Genomic DNA, 24055 nt, shown 5'->3' on the forward strand with positions numbered 1-24055 from the left:
AACTGGGGTAGAACATGAAGCAGTTCTTTTGCTTTTAATGCCACACAACACTTTAACAGAACGCAGGCCTCACTGACTAGGATTTAGGTAGTTTAAACTGGTTTTGGACTTTAAAATTATGTTCCTTTTCGAGGTGGGTTTTGGGTTTTTTGTCAGAGTTCGGGTGTTTTGGACACATAATTCTTCTACATACATACCTTATTACACTATCAAATGCATAAAGGGAACTGCAAACGTCTTTCTTCCTGGTTCCAGAAATACTGAATATTAACCTCATTGAAAATGTGTAGAATCAGCAGGTGCTTTAAAGGGTACAAATATAACAATATTTCATAATTGTAGCAATTTCCATTTTTCCCAGAAAGGTCTGGAATCTGACTAGAGAGAAGGAATTCATGGCCGGGCTTCGCGAATGAAGATTTGGGAAGGGCTCTACCCACATTTGTTACAAACACACTGGTGGCTAATGAGGCCAATACAAGATAGACACGTCCGCTTGCAAAAGGCACAGCAGAAAGACTCCTTAGGTGGAATATTCTGCAAGACTCAATTCTTTCTGCCTTGTCTTTTCTCCTCAAGGGTGATCCTGCGTGCTTTCTCTAAGGCATCAGCAGCGTTATAGATGGTGTGTCTCCAGACCTCCCGATTGGAGGCCAGAGTAGACCAGTTATGGTGATCAATATGGCCAAGGCTGAGATGTTGTTTCAGGGAGTCCTTGTATCTTTTAGAGAGAAGGAATATATATATATAAATAACATTAAAAGTAATTTTTTTAAGAGTAGCTAGAATAGTGCCTAAAGTGTTTGTACGTGTAAGCCATATTGTCTGCCTGGAGGTGTAATCCAGCCAGTAGTAGTAACAAAGAATATGCTGCTTCACACAAAAATTCTTGAAGTTGTGGCCTGTCACCTAAAGTTAGATGTTTCATGTTAGTCGTTCATCTTGATCTTATTTTTTTTCAGACCAGCTTCATAGCCACAAGAATTCAGATCTAGATACTTAGGCACATGTTTATCCTTCTCATGAAACTTCTAGTGAAATATTTCATTATATAGCAAATTTTTTTTAGTGGCCATACTAGCATTTTATAGTCCAGTCAGACGTGGACAAGGGGCTCAGCATATCAGCATAAAGAACAAAGTCTTTTATACATGAAAAATGATCATCCAGTATTTCAGCTGAGTGCAGTAGGGTGATATATTCATTAAAATGAGGAGTTCAGCTGGATGTTTCTTCATCAAAATTCTTCAAAGAAGAATTAATATTTTTCCATTTCTGAAAATCCATCTGTGTCCCAGTTTCAATGTCCTCTACTACAAAGCTTCTGATTTTGATGATTGGTAGATTATCAAATGTCTTGTACTTCACTGTGATCCCCCAGTCATGCTGGCAATTAGTTTTTTGGCAATGCATCTTGCTTTTTTTCTCAAAAACATCAAATGGACGTGGTTTCTGGTGAGGCTTCATTATATAACGCTCCTTGAATGCATCTCCTAGGACAGTGTGATGAGAGTCCTGAAACAACACATGGCAGAAGTACTTAGTAGTAGAAACAACATTCCTCATTTTTTTCTGATGTTCCTCTTCCCTTCTCAAGTATGTTTTCCCTGTTAAGGTGATTCCTGTCATGCAGGAGGCTCACCTTCCAGCCCCTTTCGCTCATTGCTCTTTTTTCCCCCAGTCCATTGAATACCAGGGCCCAGGCCTAGGCTTATCAAAACCAAAAACAATTGCTTTGTATAACCAGTCACCAGCTTATATATATTTGAAATTACTAAGCTTTTTAGGAAACCATGCTTGCATGGTTTTATGCCTTGTGCATAAAACTAAGAGAGTTATTCAGACAATGGACAACTCTGAGAGACTCCTGCTTTCCATGAGGGGTGATGCAATTACTTTGGAGTGGTAGAAAAAACAGCCCTAACAAGATGAAGGAGCTACAGTTGATGCTTATAACATATATAATCAAAGACTGCAGAAATTAAAAACCGTACTTTAAAGCATATTTATAATTTGTGCTGGAGTCTGAAAATGCTAGATCCTCCTGAAAATGCATCTTCCATAAAATATATAGGCTGAACTATGACAGAACTCAGTTTGTAGGCATTATTTAAAATGGTTTGAGGGGTTATTTGCAGAGTACTAAGCAAAAACTCTTACTGAGGAGTCTTCTGAGCTCTTGGATCAATCTGCACAGGTAAAGGTGATAAGCCAGCAGCATAAAATGAAGTAAAAGTCAGAGGTGCTTTAGATACCCCTTGAGAGTTGCCAAAGAAATGTAACCAGGTTTTCACAAAGCTGAGCTATTCCCAACTTCTTGCTCATGCATCTTGCCTGTGCAGAGGAGTAGTGAACTCCTCTACATTCCAAAAACAGCTGGTAAAAAAAAAAATATTTTCTTGATGAATAAGGGAAGTGCCTGAAGGCAAACACTCTGTAATGCTCAGCTGTGGCCTGAAGCCTCTTAACACATCACAACTGCACTTTTAAGAGCAGGACAAATAGAAGCAGCTTCAAGAGAACAAATTGCAGAACTATAGAGGCTCAAAGTGCCCAGAAAAGCCTCTCTTCCATGATCATCACTTTCCATTGTAGAGAGTATTGCCTTCTTTGGTCTACAGAAAACATCCTGATGTTCAGAAAGAGTACAATCAGAATGTCTCTGTAAGATACATAGAAGCAATGTGAATTACCTAAAGAATGGAAAACAAAATAATACAGAAGAATTAAAGGGTTCCTCTTGTGAAACCAGGGTTTACCTTGCTTTTCAAAACTGAAAACTGGCCCAGAAGCCAAGGAGTTAAACAGTGAGCTGATCTCGGTACCTTGTGTGGGTAATTTTTAGTTGACAGAAATGGTGGGAGAAATCTCTCAACTGCAGGGAGACTTCCAATCTCACACTAATCAGGAAGGTAAATATCCAGCAGTAACACTAATAGGTTATGTAATTGAAGATCAGGTGGTTTTCCACAAAATTCGTCAGTTTCAAAGGGGCTTAGGAAAACTGAAGTGATTCCTGCCATATATATTTGCACACCTTAGACATCATCAACTAATATATCGAAGTCACACCTCTTCCTGTGGTTTACTGATTTATTCAGAATTTCTTTTCTGGTCCAGTTTGCACAACATAGCAAACTCCCACACTGATTACCAATGCTGTTGGTTCAATAATGCTGACTTCCCTGATGTTCATGGATGTGTTTCCATACCTTTATAATTCTGATGTCATCTGTACAGCAGGCATAGGCTTTGCATTTTCCACACAGAAGATTTTTTTTCCCTTCCACTACTTCATGTTTTATAGTTTCTTTCTTCCTGCAATCTCGTAATACCTTTTCCTTCACTTGCAGGTCACGTATCTTTATTAACAAATAAAAATCAAGATCATTATGAAATTAAGAGAAGCCCCAATGTCAGCTTGAACATGACTCAGGATATGTAACATCTAGGAACCTATTAATTAAAGCAAACAAAACAAAATAAAACATGCCTTGTTCTAGCAACTCATACCAAAGAAAGAACATGGTATTATTTGCCAGGTTTAGAATGTAGGACTAGAATAAGACTATGTGATGGACAGCATTTATGCTGTCTCTTCCTCCTTCCCCTCTAGCCTCTTATGACCTCTCTGCTTGTAAGGCTCTTAAGTCTGTGTGAAGACTAAGTCATGTGAAACTCCCTGCAGCACAGGTAGTGCTGCCGCTCTGGGAAGCTCGTGGTTTGGAAAGCAAGCATGAGACCACAGAAACTGCAGGTAGAGAAAGAAGAAACAACCACTGGAGCTGGGAACCAAATGCAGAAACAGAATCCTCTGAGAGGAAGCAGCCATACCAACCCTTGGAGGTGGGAGAAGAAATTTCACCAAGGCCAGAGGGCACAGCTCAGTCTCTGAAATCTGTAAGTCCAAGGGAATATGGCAGAACTGTGTATAAAGCCTTTTTATTTGGAGTGGCTGCCACTGGCTTATTCCGGTCTTCCCTGAGCCCTGGGAACAACATTGGTACTGGCCACCAGTTGTATTTAACTCCATTCACCCCCATTCTCTGGGTCCAGTCATCCAGCCATTTTTTTATCAAATGAACAGTGCACTCACCCAAGCCATGAGCAGACAGCTTCTCCAGGAGAATGCTGTGGGAAATGGTGTCAAAGGCTTTACCAAAGTTCAGGCAGACACCAACCACACCCTTTCTCTCATCTACCAAGCAGGTCACCCTGTCCTAGAAGAAGATCAAGCTGGTCAAGCTTGACCTGTCTTTCCTAAACCTATCCTGTCTGGACCTGATCCCCTGGTTGTCCTGTACGTGACAGGTGATGGCACTCAAGATGATCCGTTCCATGACATTCCCTGGCACCAAGGCCAGGCTGACAGGCCTGTAGTTCCCCGGATTCTCCTTCTGGTCCTTTGTGTAGATGGGTGGTCACACTGGCCAGCCTCCAGTCACCTGAGACCTCCCTGGTTATCCCGGACTGGTGATAAATGATGGAAAGTGCCTCTCTGAGCTCCTCTGCCAGCTCCCTCAGTACCCCGTGGGTGGATCCCATCACATCTCAAACTTGTGTGAGTCTAAGTGGTGTAGCAGGTTGTTAACCAGTTCCCTTTGGATTATGGGCACTTCGTTCTGCTCCATATCTCTGTCTTCCAGCTCAGGCGGCTGGGTATCCCCAAAATATCTGGTCTTATTGAGGCAAACAAGGCATTAAGTAACTCAGTCTCTTCTTCATCCTTTGTCACTATGCTTCCCCCCACATCTAGTAATGGATGGGGATTCTCCTTAGTCCTCCTTTTGTTGTTAATGTATTTACAGTAACATTTTATTGTCTTTTACAGCAGTAGCCATATGAAGTTCTAGTTGGGCTTTGGCCCTTCTGATTTTTGGCTGCGTAACAGCACAGCATCCTTGTACACGTGCCCAAGACAGCCTCCAACTGTCACATCACCCACAGGTCCTTCTCTGTTCATAAGCAACAGGTCATAAATTCTACCTCAACTTGTAAGTTTTTTGCAGTTACACTACAGCTGACATTCTGCAAGCGAGCAGTATACACTGTGCCTTCTCTGCTGATCTAGCCTTTGTCTGAAATCAAATACAATGAGCACTTTCCTCAGGTTATTACTTGGCCCTAGACAGGTGAAGGCTCAATAGGTAATGCCTGTGAGATTTGAGTATGAAAACAGCAAAAATCACAAACCTTTCTTGCAAATGTTGTTTCATCCCAGTTCTGCAGGTTTTCAATAGCTGCATTCATCATTTCTTCCTTATAACGGTTCTGTTTTTCATTCTCAACCACTTCCACTTTGCTTGTCACAAGGACGCACTTGCTGTCTTTCGCCCTTCCACGACCTATACAGCAACACATTTTTTCTCTTTAGTTACTCCTAACAACATTTGCAAATGTGGCAGCTCTGCCATAAGAGCCTTTTGCGTGGCTGCTTTTGTCTCCAGTGTTCAGATTCAGGTAATGCTACTTCTAAAAAACAGTCTCTCAGCTCTTTCTTCTTCAATAACAAACCAGAACAAGATGTCTCATTCCAGGTATCCTCATGGATATCCCCCACCCAGTATTGTAGTGCCTGCTTCTGTGGACTCCCTCAGCTAGATTCAGGCATGCTTTAAAATTCAATTATTGTATAGCATCTTGCTTTCTTCTTGTGGTGTAAAATAAAAATATAAAGGGAAGAAGTTCATCTCAGTCTTATTTATTAGTTTTCTGCCTTGCTAATTGGTGTCTATTAAAAAACCCCCAAACCTCTATATCACAAAAACCTGAGAAACTGGATATACAGTGCTGACAAGAAAAGAGACAACAAAGCAAGTGCCATCTCTGCCAGCTGACTGCTGCCTGCCTGGTTTTTGTTGCTGATACACAGGCAAACTAAGAACTACAGGGATCTTATAGCAGTTTAGAAGTATTTCACTTATAAAAAGTGTTCACATTTCCTCTCGAGCTCCAGTTCCACAAAAATCATGGTTGTATGTGGTTTAAAACTGATATAACCCATTTCCTTTGGACTCTTTATGGCTTTTTATGAATAAACACTATCCTTTCACCCAGGTGAATTCTGGGCCAATTATTTCCTTATAAGACAAAAATAAGAAAATCACAGGACAAAAACCCTGAAAACAGAAGACCGAGTGCAATGGAGATCACTTCTTGTCAAGTCACAATGTTAACTACTTGGGTGAGAGGATAAAATATTTCAGATCCACCCTTGAATGACTAGGCAGTTTTATGCTGTTTAGGAGTGTTAAGCAGAAATGAGTATTTAATGTGGCTCTTCATTCCCCTCCGCTGGCCATACTGTAAAATCACCAAAATTCAAGACCAAATTCTTGACATACTTCTTTGGACAGGCCAAGATATTGCCTTTTTTTTGCCTTTTTTTGGTCTTAAATTTTAGAGGTCTGCACATGTGAAGGCCTCAGGTACCCTGGAGGAGCTGGGTTGGTAAGTGGGCAGGGGAAGGCCTTCAGAAGCCAAGGCAATACATTAAACTCCATTACAGCAGTCCTTTGTCACAGAACGATTTGCACTATTTCTGACTACAGCTCTTCCAGCCATAGTTCTGCTTACTTGTAAAATTATCTACTCAGTCCTCAACAGTTATTATCAGTCCTCAACAGTTCAATAACCTAGTGCAGTATGGCTAATTTGCCTGGCGAAAGAAAAGTCACACGACATCAAGGATGCGGCTCCGCGAACAAATGTGTCATGTCCCATCATTCATCTGACTTTGCTCTGGGGCACAGAAGAACAACAGCAAGACATGCACATATTACTGCAGTATTTCCAGTGTGCCACTCAGTAGCACTTCATGTCCATTTCTAGGCCCAAACAGGTTTCTACAGTAAAAGCTCTAACATTCCATACCTCTGACTTGGATCATTTTGGTGACATTACCGAAGTATTCATAGAGCACAACAAGGTTGCACTCAGAAATATCAATGCCTTCATCAGCAACGGATGTAGCAATTAGCAGTCTGCTGTCTTTGTCGGTTTTGAAGGCATCCAGCACACCCTTCTGCATTGGCAGGGTCATACCTACAGTAACAAAGAACAATGGCAGGAAAAAAAGCACTGAAGAGTTCCTATCTTGAAGAGCAAGATACCTGCATTTGCTCTTCTTTAAGTGATTAAAAATTAGTATGTCCTCTTGAACTGGAAAACTACTTTAAGTTTGCATATGCAGCTGGGTATGTATTATACCCACTGAGCAGGGATTGCTGTTGTTGTGTCACGGGAATTGTCATCCTGGGAAACACCATTTCAGACAAAACACCCAGCTGATCTTTACTGGAGAGACCCATACAGCTTAGTTAAAACCCAAGCTAACTCTTGACTTAAGCTGTAGATAAAGCATTTTGGCTGTAACTTCTGTTTACCTTAAAATGTCTTTGTTCTATGGAACACAAAATAAGAGAGGGATCTATAAAAAGGAACAGGGAAAACACTAGAATTAATCACAAGAAGCCATGATAGTGAAGTTTCTAAACTGCTTTTGAACTAGCTAAAGAATCTTGCAGAAAAGGGCCACTGACAGTGCTTCTGCTGCTTTAACGAAAGATTCTGGATAGAAAAGGCAAGGGTCTACTTAGGATTGGTTAAAGGTCTTCTAGGTATGAAGAACACAAGTGCAAACTTGCATGACCTTCCTCTGTTTAAGAGCACAGAAGATGAACACAGGAAAAGCAGAACCATTTTAGCAGCATAGCCTCCATAGTTTTAACCTATGTTATATCTCAGTGCAAATCTGTGTACCTGTTTTATGTTCTTTTCTTCCCTGACCCATCAACGCATCTGGCTTTATGTGGCTAAGTAGAGGGTTTGCTTCTATCCACTTCTTCAAAGCCTGTAAAGCAAATCAGGGAGTTAGATCCTCTGTCCAGGTTAAATGCTTGTTTGAGATAGACAGGTAGAGTTTGCCTATGCTTGCCTAGAAGATTAATACTTCCAAAAGAAGAACTAAAAGCAGAAAAGAAGGTGGAACTTGTGTATCAGGAGGGAATATTTATAATAGGTGAGAAAGGAAAGGTCACAGCTGTGATGCCAGATTGAACCATGCCACAGCTGATTTCCACTTTTCCTACTCCTGCAACTTTAAGGGCTGGCTAGAGGGCAATAAGCCTTTCCTTGCTAAAAAGTGTGCCTTTTTCTCTTATAAACAAACAGATCACTGACTGCTACACCTCTGGGATCAGAGGAAAGGAGCTGCTATTTACAAACTGGACTTTCTCACTACGAAGTGAAAGTAGCACCTCCAAACTGCTCTTACAGAAGAACGAAATTCAGCCAAGCCATGGTAGGCTTTTAAATCTGAATTGAAAAGCTGCCAGCAGCTGCTTGGTATTGTTAGCTTGGACTTTACCCTGCCTTTAATATTTTTCTGGTTTGCAATTCGTCCAGCATGTCTATACCCAAGGATAAAACATGTGGTTGTGTCTCTCAGCTGATAAATCTGTTGACAGTAGCCAGAGACTAATGATACCTTGCAGTAAATGTTTTAAAGCTACTGGAGCTAATGATTAGCAGCACATTTACTTCAAGCATGAACATTTTCTGGGAACAAGGCATTGGAAGGGAGAAAAAAGGTCATCCAGCCTACATCCTTGATCCTAGCCAAGTATGAAATAGATCAGTGATAAGAAGAGTCCAGAGAACATCTGCTCTACAGAGTCTCCTTTTTCTTGATCAAAAACAGGTGCTAGGACACAAACCTCCTTTACGCCCATACAAATCCTCTGGGAAATGTATAAATACCTCCTGACGTGCCATCAGTAATAGAGTAGAGCTGCTGATTTATAGCACTGCCACATTAAAGCCAAAACTCTCGTAACACATCTTGTTAAAACTGACTTTAGACCTAAAGTAAAAATCTGGTGGCTTAACAATCAACTATGACATGTAGTAGGATGTGATGAAAGACACCACCCCTGCGCCATAGTTTTCAGAAAAAGAAAAAAAAGATAAATTTAGGAAGATCAAATATATGCATATTTTTCTATTTCAGATCAAAATGGGAAGGGTAACAGATGAGGCATTACGTTTTCCCACTTCCCACTTTAGGAGCTTTAAAATGGAATTCTTACAGCTACTAAGGCTCTTGTCTTGGCAAAGAGAATAGTGCGAGTTTGTGGGTTATAGCGGTATGCTTCGTCCAGGATGGAAGCAAGCTCTTCCAGCTTGGGATTCTCATTTGATTCATCTTTTGAAAGGGCAGTCAGTTCTGGTTCTTTCTCTGAAAGAAAAAAAAGAGGTGTCTTGAATAATTTAGCTCCTTTAATTCAGAAAGCAGAACTCCCCCACAAACCTACTTTCAAATACCGCACATATTCTCTTTAGCTTCTCTTTTTAGCAGAGAAAGCTGTTGGTTAAATGCAACAAAACCCCCAGGAAGAACAAAATTATGAATTTCTCACGTTTTGTAGCAAACTGACAGGAGAACTTCTGTGATATACTGTGCATCAAAACACAGCAACAAAACAAAATCAGTTCTTGCACAGAGCACTGTTATTTCTCCTTAGGAAAAAATGGACACACAAAGGCAGACAGCCCAGTGATTTAAAACTGCAATCAACACTGCAACACACCAGAACACAGGCTGGAATATAGCCCACTGCTAACTAAATCAGAAGGCAGAGAACAGTGCCACCTCTGACTTTCAATCAGAAGGGTACAAGGGCCCCCTGCTTCTACCCAGAAGCCTGGGATTTATCCAGGAGCACTGGACAGAAGGCCAGGCAGTGCACTGATCATTGTATGTTGGCTTATCTAATGATGCCAGCATCCATGATCATAGAGTATTGCCGTACCTGTGGGGCCCACCTGGAAGGATACTGCTGCCTTATCTCCAGGTCAGGCATTTAAGAACCTACTACAGCATCCAGCTACAATGACTACTGTTTTCTTAGCTCTTGCATCAGAGGCTTGCAGTCCCAGAAAATAAGTCATCCCCCCCCCTACTCTAACACTACATTTGCACCCACACAGACACTAGATCTTCTGAAAAGTGCCATTTCAGGAAAAACAACTGCACTTACTCTGAAGAAAACACCTGGACCATCCTAGCATAAACTCTCTTCTCCCCTGCAATTGTCACAGGTACTGTGGGAAATACCTTGAAATTTGTCCGTCAGTTGCTTCTCTAACTCTGTATATGGTCCATTTTTCACATTTGTGAAAAATTCATTTAGGTAGGCTAAAGCATCTTCGATGCGTGCGTCTTCACTGATAATGAGAGCATCGTTGAATTTCTGCTCAGAAAGAGACATGCACATTTAAGCCTCATTTTTCATGGGACAGGATGAACACAGATTTTATTTACCTAGATTAAGTACTACAAACCTGTGATGTTCTTCCATTTCCATGACAACACAAGCACTACAAAGTCTCTTCTGCATTAATCTGTTCTTAGAGAGTATATTAAGGCACAAGTCTTCCATGCTATGCTTTAGCCTATGTCTAATTGTTTCAGTCTTCAACATCCTCACAAGGGGAAGCAAAGGGGCAGGCACTGATCTCTTTGCTCTGGCGACCAGTGACAGGTCTGGAGGAAATGGCATGAAACTGAGTCAAGGGAGGTTTAGTTTGGATATCAGGAAAGGGTTTTTCACCCAGAGGGTGGTTGAGCACTGGAACAGGCTCCCCAGGGAAGTGGTCACAGCACCAAACCTGTCTGAATTCAAGAAGAGTTTGGGCTCTCAGGCACATAGTGTGACTCTTGGGGTGTCCTGTGCAGGACTCAATGGTCCTGATGGGTCCCTTCCACCTCAGCATATTCTATGATTCTAAATAAAGCAATCAGGTTCAACCCCTGCTTCTAGGTGTATCAGAAGTAATAGAATGACTCCACCTCTGCGTGGAAGGAAAGAAGATACACAGTTACCCGCAAGTGTTCGGTACAAATGAAAAGGTCTCTACAAATGTTGCTCTCCTTCTCCTTATCTGCCAGCTGCAACAGTCTGCATTTCTTCTGAGTGAGAACTATCCACTGTTCATATTTCTGTGTTCCAAAATCATTCTTGTTGATTTGGGAGATAGTATCTAGTAAAGGAGGAGATAAAAAAAACATTTGTTCATCTTGACTAGTAAGTAATAACACACTTCCCATTAATGTTGACTCTGAAAAGCCTATGCAGAAGAACACTGTCACGATACAATCATGGAACCACTGAGTCTGGAAGGCATCTGTGGAGACCTTTAGTTCAACCTTCTACTTAAAGCAGATCACCTAGAGCTGGTCCCTCCAGATCATGTCCAAATGGACTTGGAGTTCTTCCAAGGACAGAAACTTCAACTCCTTTGGGCAACCTGTTCCAGTGTTTGACCACCTTACAGCAGAAAAGTTCCTCCTGATGTTTAAGTATTTCTGTTTGTGCCCACTGCCTCTTGTCATGCCTCTGAGAACCATCTGTGAAGAGTCTGTGTCTTCTACACTCCCTGTGTTTCAACACATACCCAGATGTTAGGCTAAAATTAATCCAGTACAATTCAACTGAGGATCTGTGTACATATACACATCTGCAGAGACTTTGGCAACAAAATTAGAGCTCACATCCTATAAGAAGCCTACGGTATTCAAAAACCTGCATGTGCATTGCTCCTTGAATTACCAGCTACTCAACAGTTCATTGTCAAAAAGTCCACAAGCATATTATCCAAGGGCCTGTGCTTGAGGCAGAATTAGGCAGTAACTGTTTGTTGCCTACATACTCTGCCTGAGTGCTTCACAGACTTCAGTAATCAGAGGGTCCACAGAGGGAGAAGCCAATGGCACTCATACAAGAGGAACTGTGATGCACAAATAAGCTTCAGAAGTGTTTGCTTAAGTTAAAGTGAACTTTGAAATTCTCACTGTATTTGTTATTTGATGGGGTTTCTTGGGATGGTTGTTTTGTTTGGGTTTTTTTTTTGGTTGAGTGGAGGGGTTTTTTGTTGGGTGAAGTTTTTAATTTTCTCTTCCTACCCCAGAATATAGTTCACTCTCAAATACCTGGAAAGTGGAGTAGAGGGCAGGGGAGGAAATCTAAAACTGAGGCAAACAGGCTTAAGGGACTGTAGTCAGTGTGCTAAAGCCAGTCTAAGCACAGACAATATCCTTTAATTCAAAGCGGGAGAGACCAAGACTGATTCTGAGCATAGCCATCCATGGGTCTCTACTTTGTACCCCTTCAGCTCAAATTTTTTATAATAGCCACGTACTGGATACCATTTGAGAATTCTGCAAAAGCAGAAAAGACCAGTTTATTTCTGAAGGACTGCAGAATTAGGTGTCAAGATCACGAGACTTAATGATCTTCTCACAGTCATGCATTTTCCTCTTTGCACTATAGCTCCTGAAGCTGGGATCCTACTGACAATTGTTTAGTTTTTTGGGTGGCCATGTTGTTGTTCATGTTCCACAGATCCTACTCTAGAAAACTACCTCAGATGCTTTTCAGTAGAAAATAATGGAGACCTGGTAAACAGTGGAAGTAGGGGTAACCCAGAGGCATAAAGAGGAGGGAATGCTGACCAGAATAGGTGGATAGGGCACCCCTAGAAATAACTCATGAGTGCAACTCAGAGGTCAAAGAAAATACAAGAAATGTCAGAGCAGCAAGTGTGAAAATAAACTTTTGCTATAAGGAAGAAATTACAAATCCAAAGTAGTGCCATAACTGTGACCCTTCTTGTTTTCCTAACAGAGGCAGACTTAAGTATGAAGGAGTTGCAGAAATATTTAAATAAGAACATACAGATACCTCTCATCCAAGAAATCCAGCTCATTGCATTTTGAATGCAAGCCCCTTTATTTCAGATTCTTTAATTCAGAAGGATTTGACAGTGTCAATAGCACACCATTCTTAGCTCATGAAACACAGGTTGAAATTTGGGCAAAAAGATTTCTGATTGTCGAACTAGTCATATATAACAGGAAAATAGTTGACTGTCCTATCTGTAATCTCTTATTTAGGAAATATTGGTTAAAGGCAAGTTAAAAATTAAGTAGAAAGAAAGTGGAAAAGGAGTGACTGTTCTAGCAGCTATAGGATTCACAGTGATATAATCAAATACTGAATTGCAGTACAGGCATATTACAGAATCTTACCCTCTGAGTAAATTACCTGATGAGTAAATCTTCCTCATCATCGCCTCTGTTTCAGACATCAGACCTGAGATAATGTCTGCAAAGTGATTCTGAGCTCGCATTTTAACCCATCTGACATCTAGAGACAAGAAACAGAAGTCAGTGGCCTAAGTAAGTAAAACATTTTCTGCAGCACAGAACAAATTCTTGTCTAGAAGTATTCTCTCTATGGTGCTGTATGCAATCACAATCAGGTTTACTGTTAGTGAGTATTGTAGTTGCACAGAAAGAAACTGCCCCCAGCCTTCACTGGCAGAACTGGAATAAAAACAGAGAATGTGGATTACAGCAAAGAGAAAATGTGCCCAGTGAGCACTGCCTTACTGCAGGGAAACAATGAAATGCAAGCCTAAACTCTTTTCAAGCTAGCAGAAAGCAAAGCTCCAGCTTAGTCTTAAGCTTTTACCTTAATCTAAAAAAAGGGGAATTGGATAGCTGCCTTCATCATGGTGCTTTGCATCTCACAGGAAAATAAAACTGAAGTGTGCTTACATGATTCTGGCTTGTTTCTGAATCTCTGCAGATCCTCTTTGTTCTCTCTGACAGTGGATATGGCCTGTATGTCAAGGTAGGAGCAGAGGGTACATATGTGCTCTATAGTTTCCTTGATGTTCTTGGCATTACCAACTCCAACAGAAGCAGTTAAACCTACAATCTGAGCACATACACGAATAGCAGTGGTTGCTCTTTTTGTCACAAATGGAATAAAAACAGGAGACACTATTACCAGTCACCAAATTGCCACCATCTTCAAATACAAGATAATAAAACAAGTAACAGAAGTAAACAAGAGGCAAGCATGAAACCTTGAGAGCGAAATCTTGTCTGCACTTGTGCCCTCTCCAAGGCACTCAAAGTATTTAAACTTAAAATAAATTATCCAGCCACTTGTACCCATAACCAACTGCATTTGTCAGTGCTTATCACACAGAGAAACAGCAAACCCACCCCCAGAACCATCCTTTGCATTCATTAAGAGTTGTCTTCTCAGCTGGATGAAATCCTCCTGCCAGGAGAGGCAGTGGCTCCATTTTATTGTCACAGAAGACAGCAATGGAGAGGTGACAAGAAGATTACTAAATTACATGTTTTTTTCCGGTTTAGCTTTCCTGTTTGCTCTCACATACTCCAGTCCTTGTCATGCTTCAACAGTCCTCGGCAGCTGCAGAGAAGATGTAACATGGGAAGAAAGCCTGGAGGTGTCCAGGACTGAAGAAGTGTTCCAGATGCTACTGTTCCAATTTGCAGCCATTGTTAAATGGAAGTTTGAACTGGATCAGCACAAAAGGCAAGAAAGACTTCAGGCTTTGCTGACTGCATTGCAAAATACTTTTCTTTCATGTTTCCACCCCGTCTGACAGCACGGGCCTTACCTGAGGCAGTTGGTTTGCAGAGGAGTTAAATTTTTGTTCCAGGTATCTGGTCATTAACACATTGTAAGGGTGGTTGCCTGTGGTGTTGTGACACTCATCAAATATCATCAGAGTGAAGATGGAGAGAGAGCTAAGGATCCCAGTCTCGATGGTATTCACAAGAATCTGGGGCGTGAGCACAATGATGTCACTGTCCTGTATAACGTGTTCTACCGACACATTTGCAACTGTTTCACCACATATTCCTTGAACAGAATATCTGGGAAGAAGATGCAAAAAACAGGGTATGAAAAAAGGTATCTTGCAGGGCAAAAAAAGCTAGAAGAATGGACTTTCTAGCAAGCCTGAAAGGTAGTTACTAAGTTCTAAATGTCAAATAGTTGGAGAGCAGGCAGTTTGACCACAGAAGCTGAGATAGGAAACTGCTGAGGGTAAGCAACTGGATTTCAACTACCATTAACTGAAATATATTAGATTTGAAGAGTGATGAATTTGTATATTTAAGGTGCATCTGTTAGTTCTCATGTAACATCCCTTTTCTGTATAGGTCTGGCATCACGGGACTGTTTTCTGTTCAGCAGTCTCCTTTTCTTATAAGCTATAAGGAGATATATGTTGATGTTCAGTAATCAGGTCCTTCAAAGTCAGAAGCTATAGGTTGTCAATGCCCCTCTAAGCAATTTTCAGTCCCATCTGAAAGATGGACTTTCGTTTTCTGACTAGAGGTTGAAAAATCAAAGCAGTTTGGTTCCTTCCATTTGGAAAAGAAAGACTCTGAGAATGACAAGAGGAATCTCACTGCTGCTGCCTAGAACTGCCTCATCTTTGGAAGCAGGGATGAAAGGAATCTCAAGACAGAATACACTTCACCCTTTACCAGAGATAAGCACAGATACTTCAGCCATTTCCATAGATGTGCAACAACCAGTGCTTAAACTTTTCAAAAGCAGACTTCAGATTCTCCAAACAAAGTCTGCCATAGCAGACTTCCCTAAAGGGAAGTTTATTTTCTGTGGAGGAAGACATCAGGTAGAATTGCACTTACCCACTTCTTTCAAAATGCTGTCTGAATACATTTTTCTGTTGTTCATACACTGGCACTTTGGTTGCAAGAAAGACAACTTTTGGCTTTTTTCCAGAGGGCATGTTTTGCAAATGGTGTTCACAAATCAGAAGCGCCACAAAAGTTTTTCCAGATCCTTTAAACAAAAAACATGAAAGGTAAAGCACTAATATGAAAGGGTGCATTTGTAAGCAGTAGCTTGTCTCATCCAGATGCCCTGTAACAAAGTGGAGTTGACAAGGGGGCTGTTACACTTCCAGACTCTCTTTTTTTTTTTGAACACATGCTTGCTGCTTATTCAGGTGAGTAATTGTCTCTTTCTCTCTCACAGTCTCAGTCAGTAAGGACCACTAAGCAGAGGGAAATTAATACCCATTTGCAGTTGTATTTGAGTTCTTCGAAATCACTGAATCTAGTTCTGCTCTTACATCAAACCAGACTATGGTATGGACACTGGGCACTTTCAGCTTCCTTCCTTCCCCGTGCAGTCTTGCTCCTCACACACTTCTTTTCCTTTGGCACTCAGGCTCACTGTGCAGGCCATCCAGAGTTCTTCTTTGTCCCTGTCTCTCCAGGGCTTAGGGGAAAATCAGGCTAGCAACATGGAAAACATGGGTGCAAAGAAAGGTGATTGATCTCTCTTTGCCTGCTAACTTCAATCTTCTTAACTCAGCCCTGAGCTACTGCAAAATTTCTGTGCTGTCTTGATGTTGTAGGCATTGCAGTAGAGAAAACAGGGGAGCCTCAGGCTAACTCGTCCTATTTTTCCTTCAACTTGCAAGTCAAATTTCTTAAATGTCTGCAAAGGTCAGTGACTGATTTTACCTCAAAAATCCACACCAGAGACTGAGAAAGTGGAAGTCAGAACATGGAAATCTGAATACAGGCACTGAAGTGCCAAGAGGAATACCTGAATTGCTCAGTCTCTGTGCTGCCCATGGCTATTAATTTCAGGTTAGATATGGATCTACTGCAAGCAAGACTGCTTTTAAATATAAATAGCTGAAAAAGTTTGACTCAACCCCTTACCCTTCCCTATCCTTCATAGCTATCTAAGAGAATCTTTCTAAAAAATGTGTATCATCCTACCTGTAGGGGCACATATCAATGTGTTTTTCCCATTGATAGCAGGCTGTGCAAGTTCAATCTGGTAGGTTCGAGCCTTCTTTGGTTCATAAACAGATGAAGACTGATGGACCATTCCTAGGAAAGAACCATGTTTTTGTGAAGAGTGTTACAACAGAAATGCATAAAATATATTGTGCCCCATACAGCTGCTGTGTAAAATGACAGAGGTAGAAGAGCCCTTGCAGTCCATCCAGAGCATTCTCTGGCAGCCTTTTAACAGGACAGATGCACCAAACATGAATTTTGTGTAGGTTTGATGGCATGCTTTTTTTACCTCTCAACTGTGCTTCCTAAAATGAACTAATTTAAAGGTCTTGGCTGACAACTCTCACTTAATCTTGTCCTTTTTTTCAACTCAGGAAAAACCCACAAGGGATTATTTTTCCCCAAATGTATGCACAGTATTCCTTCCAGCCTTCTGCTCTACAGACTTTTGAAGTTATTACTCTCTTAAATTGTGGTCTTTTCAGAGGGTTTGCACTTCTGGAACAGGAACTAGAAACCACTGGTGGAGCAAAATTTGCCATACAAGATATGACAGCCACTGCACAGATCCTTTACAGCCACATTCAGCTCGGTTAATATCTCATCATGTGTGAAGTAGTTATATCAGAGAAGAGGTGCAGCGACAACAGTCTGGTGTTTGGAGACCTTTTTGATAATGAGCTGACAGAAGAACTGCTCACTAGAAATGTGACAAATGAGAGGCAACCCCTAACATTTGCAATGCCCAGCATGAGATCCTTTAAGCATTAAAACAGAAGACAGCTAACTCAAGTCAGAGATTCGTACTAGTTCCTCAGTACCTTCCTTTGTGGCACACCACATCCGTGTCCTCCAGGAGTCTAACGAAATGGAGAATACCAACCACAAACTGTTTTTAATTCTTAAGTCTTACCTGAACCCGAAGAAAGATTTTCACTGAGATTATTATCACACTCTGCTTCTTCAGCAAATGTTATCGTGGTTTCAAAGCAATTGTCAGAGGCACCTGTCATTTCACCATCAGCATCTTTGCCATTATCTGTATAATCAGGGGGGGAAAAAAGCATATTGTTGATCCTTTTGATTTTAAAATGTTGTATTTGTTGTGATGGAGTTGGTTGCTGGCATAGAAAGACTACATAAAATGATGCTGCATCCAGGCTCCCTTTCAAGGAATATTGATAGCACTGAGAATCTTGGGTTTAAAAGAACCACATATTTGGTGAACGTGTAGCTATCCATTAAAAATCAAAGGAGATAATAGTTTGGGAGGAAAGTGATATCCTCTGTGTTTACTGACAAGACAACACTGAGTAACATGGACATTAACCACAAGCATGAAAAATACTTCGGAGTTCAAAGCAGCTTTGTAAATTCAAAGCTCTGTTCTCCCTTTCTCCCCACCTTCTGAAAGGACCCAGGAATGGTAAGACTATCTCCATTCTTTCTCTTACACTATAATTGAAGGAGATTACAAAGATGCTAAAATTTTCTTTGACCCCATAATTACTACCTTCTCAAAGAACCATCCCTGGGCTTTGCATGAAGAGTTTCTTTGCAAGCAAAACACATGATCACGATAGTGCTGCTTTTGGAGAGGGAGAACAAGCACATGTGCACCCCAATCCAGCTCCAGAAAGTACACAATATCTGCAGTTAGCTTCTACTAGCAACACTTCTTAACCACTACCAGGAAAATGCTTCCAGTATAGACAATGTTTCTTCAACAGGCTGACTTTGGCTTTTTTAAGCTGGATGTTACAGGAAGCTTCCCCAAAAGACAGTGATATCTTTAACTTATAAAATATAACTGTCAACCAAATAATATCTATAGCCACCAGCTACATAAAATAATATCTATATACATATAGGTATTATTCTTATCTATTATTTTACATGTAAAATTATTTAGAAATCTATTAAGTATGTACATAACTTTATACATATATAATAATCAAATCTCCAGATAAGAAATTACACCCTTTGACTACAGCAATAAAAACATTTAAAAATTAGAAATATTGCTTAAGAAATCACTTAAATATAGCTTGTCCCAGTCAATTAATTAATTAATTCATTAATTTAAAACAATTTAAACAAACATTTAGGGTTTGGGAGACAGCAAATACAGGTATGAAGAAATACAGTCCAATTTATCTAAAATAATTTATTTTGTGGCAAAATAATGTATTCTGCTCTAAACTCTCCCGTGCTGCAGGCTATTCTTATCAGTATTTTTCAAGTAGGGAAAGGTAAATTCAATGACAAAAGCAAAATCTTATGACAGGCAATTCTGCACTTTTACAAAATATGGACATAGTCACTTGGTAAGGGCTGCTTATCAATTTGTCAAAGAAAAAATTGTATGATCTGCTCTGTAGATCATAGAAGTGTATCACTCTAGACTATCAAATTACTAATCAAATTTTATCAGAAAATATTGCATCTATTGCAACTCAAGCAACCAAAAAGACGGCAAAAGGGGAAATACAGAAGAAGAGAAGGAAGAAAATAACTGTTTTGCTAGTTTTATGTCTTCAGACTCTATGCTGTCTGATTCTGATGACCAAAAAAAGGCATTATTCCTAATCATATGGGAGGAAAAATACTCAAAAAACTAATTTCTGACTGTTCATAGGATAATACCTGTATTTCATATTACATAAGAGAAATTTTAAATACATTCTAAAAAGGATTTTATTTTTAGACAACAATAAGCAAGGTAGTCCAACGGTATCCTTTTAAATTGGTCTTATTCTCCTGAAAAAAAAATTCATCCATCTGGTACAAGAACAGGAAAAGAGCATCATAAAAACAATTCAAAATTTACCTTCTCTTAAATTCCACAGTTCACTTGCATTGTAATACCCTGCCATATCCAATGCCAACTGAAGACTTTTCGGCCAGTTTTCCTTATCCGAGCGACAGAGACATTCAATGAGTTTAGTTATCCCCGCTGCTTTGCTTCTGTATTCACAAATCTGCACAAACAGAAATTGCTGTAGGTTCTGAGTGATCAAAAGCACCGTTCTTTGCTTGGTAGTTGATTTGTTATGTTTGATGTTCAGTTGAAAATTGCATTTCCTCCTCACCGAATAAAAGCTTTTCCAATAAAATTCAGTCATTTACCTACCGCTGGTTCAATTCTGCCAGCCTAGCTGTATACTAAACTTACCTGGACTACATCAATAGGTAGGCTACTTGCTCAAATATTCACAAGCTCTGAAACATCACAGAGATAATCGGTGAATTTTCGTCTGGAAAGGTCCTTGTAATAAGCTGTATCTGCCATAAACCTCTGAGACTGAACTGGGCCCCTCAGTTCAGGAAGGACATTGAGGGGCTGGAGCAGATCCACAGAAGAGCAACAAGGCTGGTGAAGGGACTCGAGCACAAGTCCAATGAGGGAGCTGGGGTTGTTTAGCCTGGAGAAGAGGAGGCTCAGGGGAGACCTCCTCACTCTCTACAGCTACCTGACAGGAGGTTGTAGCCAGGTGGGGTTGGTCTCTTCTCCCAGGCAACAATCAGCAAGACAAGAGGGCACGGTCTTAAACTGTGCCAGGGGAGGTTTAGGTTAGATATTAGGAAGAAACTCTTTACAGAAAGGGTAATCAGGCATTGGAATGGGCTGCCCAGGGAAGTGGTGGATTCTCTGTCCCTGGAGGTTTTTAAGATGAGACTGGATGTGGCACTTAGTGCCATGGTCTGGTAACCACGGCGGTGTTGGATCAAGGGTTGGACTTGATGATCCTGGAGGTCCCTTCCAACCCAGCTGATTCTATGATTCTATGATTCCATTCCAGAATAGGGAAAGACAAAGCTACAAAATTTATGGTAGACCTGATGTTTGGTCAGATGCCATAGCTTTCCAAACGTTATGTACCTCCATAGAGAAACAGCACTTTAAAAATAAAAAAGTTGCAAACCAACCTTCTCGGGAGTCGTAAGAAGTGAGAACACCTTACACACTCCTTCAGAGGGCACTGGTACTTATTATTAACCAGTAAATCATTGGTAACATCACTCATTATCAGTCATTGATAACAGCACTGAGTTAGAACTGGGTAGCAGTATGGCAGCTTCACGTCCAAAGGCAATGAAAACGCTATCAAATTCCGTGACACAGCATTTAGCTAATGACTTCAGACCAGAAGTTCCATTTCACCCTACCTTTCGGTGCTGACGAAACCCAAAAAGCTACACAAAGTTTCTAGTAGTTGCTACAGTTAAGGTAATAGAATATGTCAAATCCCATGACAAGAAAGAATCAATGTAGGCAACACACAAATGCCACTTTGTCTACTTTGATCTGTATTTTTAGGAGCGTTAATGGAGTGTGAATGCTCCAGAAAGGGGCCTATTTCAAAGGCATAGCAAGGCACCCATTCCCCTGCAATGTGGCACCTTGCAGAGCCCCTGAGATCTCTTCATGTGAGACTGGATTCCACAAAGATACACGGCTGAGCACTGTCAATGCCAAAGCCACCCAATCCTGCCTCCCTGCCGGCCATCCTTTTGCATGCCTTCTTGTCCACCAAGCCAGAGGGGTGAAGAATGAGAAATGCAAACAGCACTGCTGTGGGATGCTGCAGCCACACAGCAAGGCCTCCTCTAAGGAGAGGAAAGAAAGTCCTTCCCCAGGGGACTGTAGCCAGCCATCCTCCTTGCCCAGCCAGCCGTCACACAGGCACCAATTCATCCCACAGGTGAGGCAGCCAGCACTTCTCTGCAGCAAAAATAAGCAAATACCAGGACTTTACCATACCTGCAGGATCTCATCACACTCCCTCTCTATCAGGCATGTGTTTATGTAAGGCATGAGTGCTACTGGGTCAATTTCTAGCATTGTTGCTTCTATCCGCTTCAACAGCTGTCTGTACAGTTCCAGTTTTTCCAGTTTGCTGAAGTCCCAGTTTTCTATTGCTTCTGCCAGTCCAGTGTAACCTTTCAGAAAAAGAGACAAATTGTTACTATGAATTCAATCTCCAGCTAGAATAGGTAGGAACAAGCTGAAAAAACCCCTGCTTTCTCAGCCACACTGGAGAAATTAAAATTATTTTGCCCAATAAATGATGAAAATCTAGGTGAATCACAAACAATTTTTATTTAATAAGTGACTATTTTCCCTTAGAAAAAGGGAATGTAAGTTTCTTTGTATGTCTAGCATGAAAAAAACCCTATGCTAAAGGAACAATAACGCTTGCAAATAGGAAAAAGAGTTACAGAATGTTACAGGTCACATCACTCAAGCAACCATAACCACCCCTGTCTTTTGATCATACAATCCTTCGATCCTTGCAGTCCATGATATTCTTTCAGAGGATTTCCCACAGCACAGGACACTATTCAGAATCACAAGCTGCTTTAGTCCCCTTTTATTTACCAGCCCTTTATCTTTTAGTCCTGTCCTTGGCTTCCCCCTTCTTCAAAAATCCCTGCTGTATTAGATTCAAGTCAGTCCTTAACAGACAGCACTGCAGACACCTGCAGCCTAGACAGTCATCAAATAGCTGTCCTGGAAAAGACAGTGGCAGAGAAGCATATTTTAAAGACTTGTATGATTTGCTTGAGGGGTGGAAAAAAGCAGATCTGGGTCCCAGAGGAACTTGTGGGCACACAGAAGGAATTTGCCTAACTCCTTATTTTCTTTTGGAGGAGCAGGAGAATGATGTATACACTTACCACCGTGTCTTTAGACTAGTTATTGCCTACTGCTGCATCTGCCAAAAATAAGATTAATCCCAAATTCTAGCCTCAAGCCCAATTAACAAGTACTTGGGATAGTACTTGAAATCAGCAAATTAACTTTTTCAGTTTCCTGCTGAATGTACACCAAACTGAACACTATCAGCACGTTCAAGGAAGAATTTTTTGCAACTCAGAAATTAGGACTATCACAGGCTGGTAAAAAGTTGCTCTGGACCTATTATTTGCTTTAAGGGAAGACTAGGCTATGTCCAAACGATAAGAAATTTTGTAATATTTGTTCACTGAGGTCCTATAACTATTAATAGTTAACAGTGAGGAAATTAAACCAGAAGCGGCTTATGGCATGAGATTTTGGGGTTCAAGATATCTAATATATCACCAACAAGAATCTATGATAGAATATACATGCAGAGAGGAAAGCTGGCAAATCCAGCTCCTTCACACACGGGCGCCTCCCCACACCTTCCAACAGTTTTATTTCCAGCCTCCGTCAACCTGCCTTTTCCCACTGCATCTCCCCTGGTGTGGCAATACCCTGGTGTGGCAGAAGCCCATGGCCAGCGTGGTGACCCCGCACATCCCGGGTGCGCTGGGCTGCTCTGCCCAGCTCCCGGCTGAGCGCGGGTGGCACCTGCGGCTCTGGCAGGGCTGGGAGAAGCGGACAAAACCACCCGGCGAGTGGGAACCGACCTGCTGCAACAAGGGCGTCCAGAAAGCCCCGGAGCCAGCCTTCCGCCTCCAGCAGCAGCACGGTATCCAGGAACAGCGCGGCGGCCGCCGTCACCCCCTTCTCCTCCTCCTTTCGCACTCTCTCCTTCATCTCTAGCAAGAGCCCGACACAGGCAGAGAGTGAGGGATGGGGGAAGGGGTTGGAGGGAGGCGGCGGGGAGCGGGGCCCTCCCACCCGCGGGGCTGGGGGCAGCGGGCGCTGCCGGCTCTCACCGTCCGACATCCAGTCCGTCATGTTGCTCAGGATGTAGACGGGGTTCAGGATCCTCTCGATGTACCGCCTGTAGCAGCGCAGGTTTCTCTTCTCCTCCGCCGTCATGGCGAGGCCGGCTGCGCACCGGCGGCGGCCCCGCTCCTGGTCCCGATCCCGGTCCCCGTCCCGGTCCCGGCTGCGTGCGCGGAACCCGCCCCAGCCCTGGGAGAGCACGGCCGGAGCCAGTAGGGAGCGAGTGGAAGCCGCCCCCAAGCTGGGAGCGACGGGGAAAAGAAACTTCAAGCCAGCTGGAGAACAGAAACAGAAAGCGGCACAGAAGGGAAACGCTGCTTTGCGCTTGCGTCTGCCCTACGCAAAAGCAAAAGCGAAAAACCAAAAAAACACAACAACAACAACAACAACCCCCCCCCCCCAAAAACAACCAACCAACCAAAAAAAAAAAAACAAAAAAACCCCAAAAAAACCACCACCAAAAAACCCAACCACCACCACCACCACCAAAAAAACCCCAAAACCAACAACAACAAAGAAAACAGCAACCCCCCCCTTCCCCCCCAAAACCGACCATGCACGTGGTGGGAAACCCTGTGACCAGCCCCGTTTGCGGCTGCCGGTGAGGGAAAGCACAGCAAGGGAATAGGAGCAAAGGCATCCCCTACCCCTTCTTCCTTTTTGCCCCCAGAAAGCCCTGTGCGGGTTTTTATGGGCTGTATCCCGGTTTTTAA

At 41.9% G+C, this 24055-nt stretch overlaps 1 protein-coding gene across 3 annotated transcripts; it reads right to left on the reverse strand.

Annotated features, from left to right (window-relative positions):
• Positions 1-680: 680 nt before the first annotated feature.
• On the reverse strand, positions 681-23638 carry DDX58 (DExD/H-box helicase 58). Of its 3 annotated transcripts, none has more exons than XM_018086185.2 (18): positions 23330-23638; positions 23078-23209; positions 21444-21622; positions 19509-19659; positions 17592-17717; positions 16655-16768; positions 15548-15701; positions 14503-14761; positions 13622-13685; positions 13107-13208; positions 10886-11043; positions 10118-10253; positions 9090-9238; positions 7762-7852; positions 6874-7044; positions 5194-5345; positions 3213-3362; positions 681-1515 (listed from the first exon to the last, which is right to left on the reverse strand). In XM_018086185.2, the coding sequence occupies exons 1-18, from the start codon at positions 23433-23435 to the stop codon at positions 1219-1221; spliced, it is 2691 nt and encodes an 896-aa protein (XP_017941674.2). In that variant the 5' UTR covers positions 23436-23638; the 3' UTR covers positions 681-1218. The 3 variants fall into 3 exon arrangements, with proteins under 3 accessions (XP_017941674.2, XP_029821297.1, XP_029821298.1); XM_029965437.1 differs by having other exon boundaries at positions 13622-13784; XM_029965438.1 differs by lacking the exon at positions 3213-3362 and having other exon boundaries at positions 13622-13784.
• Between the last annotated feature and the right edge of the window lie 417 nt (positions 23639-24055).

The sequence above is a fragment of the Manacus vitellinus genome, unplaced genomic scaffold (assembly GCF_001715985.3).
Source record: "Manacus vitellinus isolate BGI_N305 unplaced genomic scaffold, ASM171598v3 scaffold_9_pilon, whole genome shotgun sequence".
In the NCBI taxonomy this organism is placed as follows: domain Eukaryota; kingdom Metazoa; phylum Chordata; class Aves; order Passeriformes; family Pipridae; genus Manacus; species Manacus vitellinus.

What these genes read in the sequence shown, in the direction of transcription:
- DDX58 (XM_029965437.1), bottom strand. Translation starts at nt 23,435, where the DNA reads ATGACGGCGGAGGAGAAGAGAAACCTGCGCTGCTACAGGCGGTACATC. An exon ending in CAGAAACAAGCCAGAATCAT is followed by an intron (nt 13,209 to 13,621) that starts GTAAGCACACTT and finishes TCTTGTCTCTAG; the next exon opens with ATGTCAGATGGGTTAAAATG. An exon ending in ATGACATCAGAATTATAAAG is followed by an intron (nt 1,516 to 3,212) that starts GTATGGAAACAC and finishes GTGTTGTTTCAG; the next exon opens with GACTCTCATCACACTGTCCT.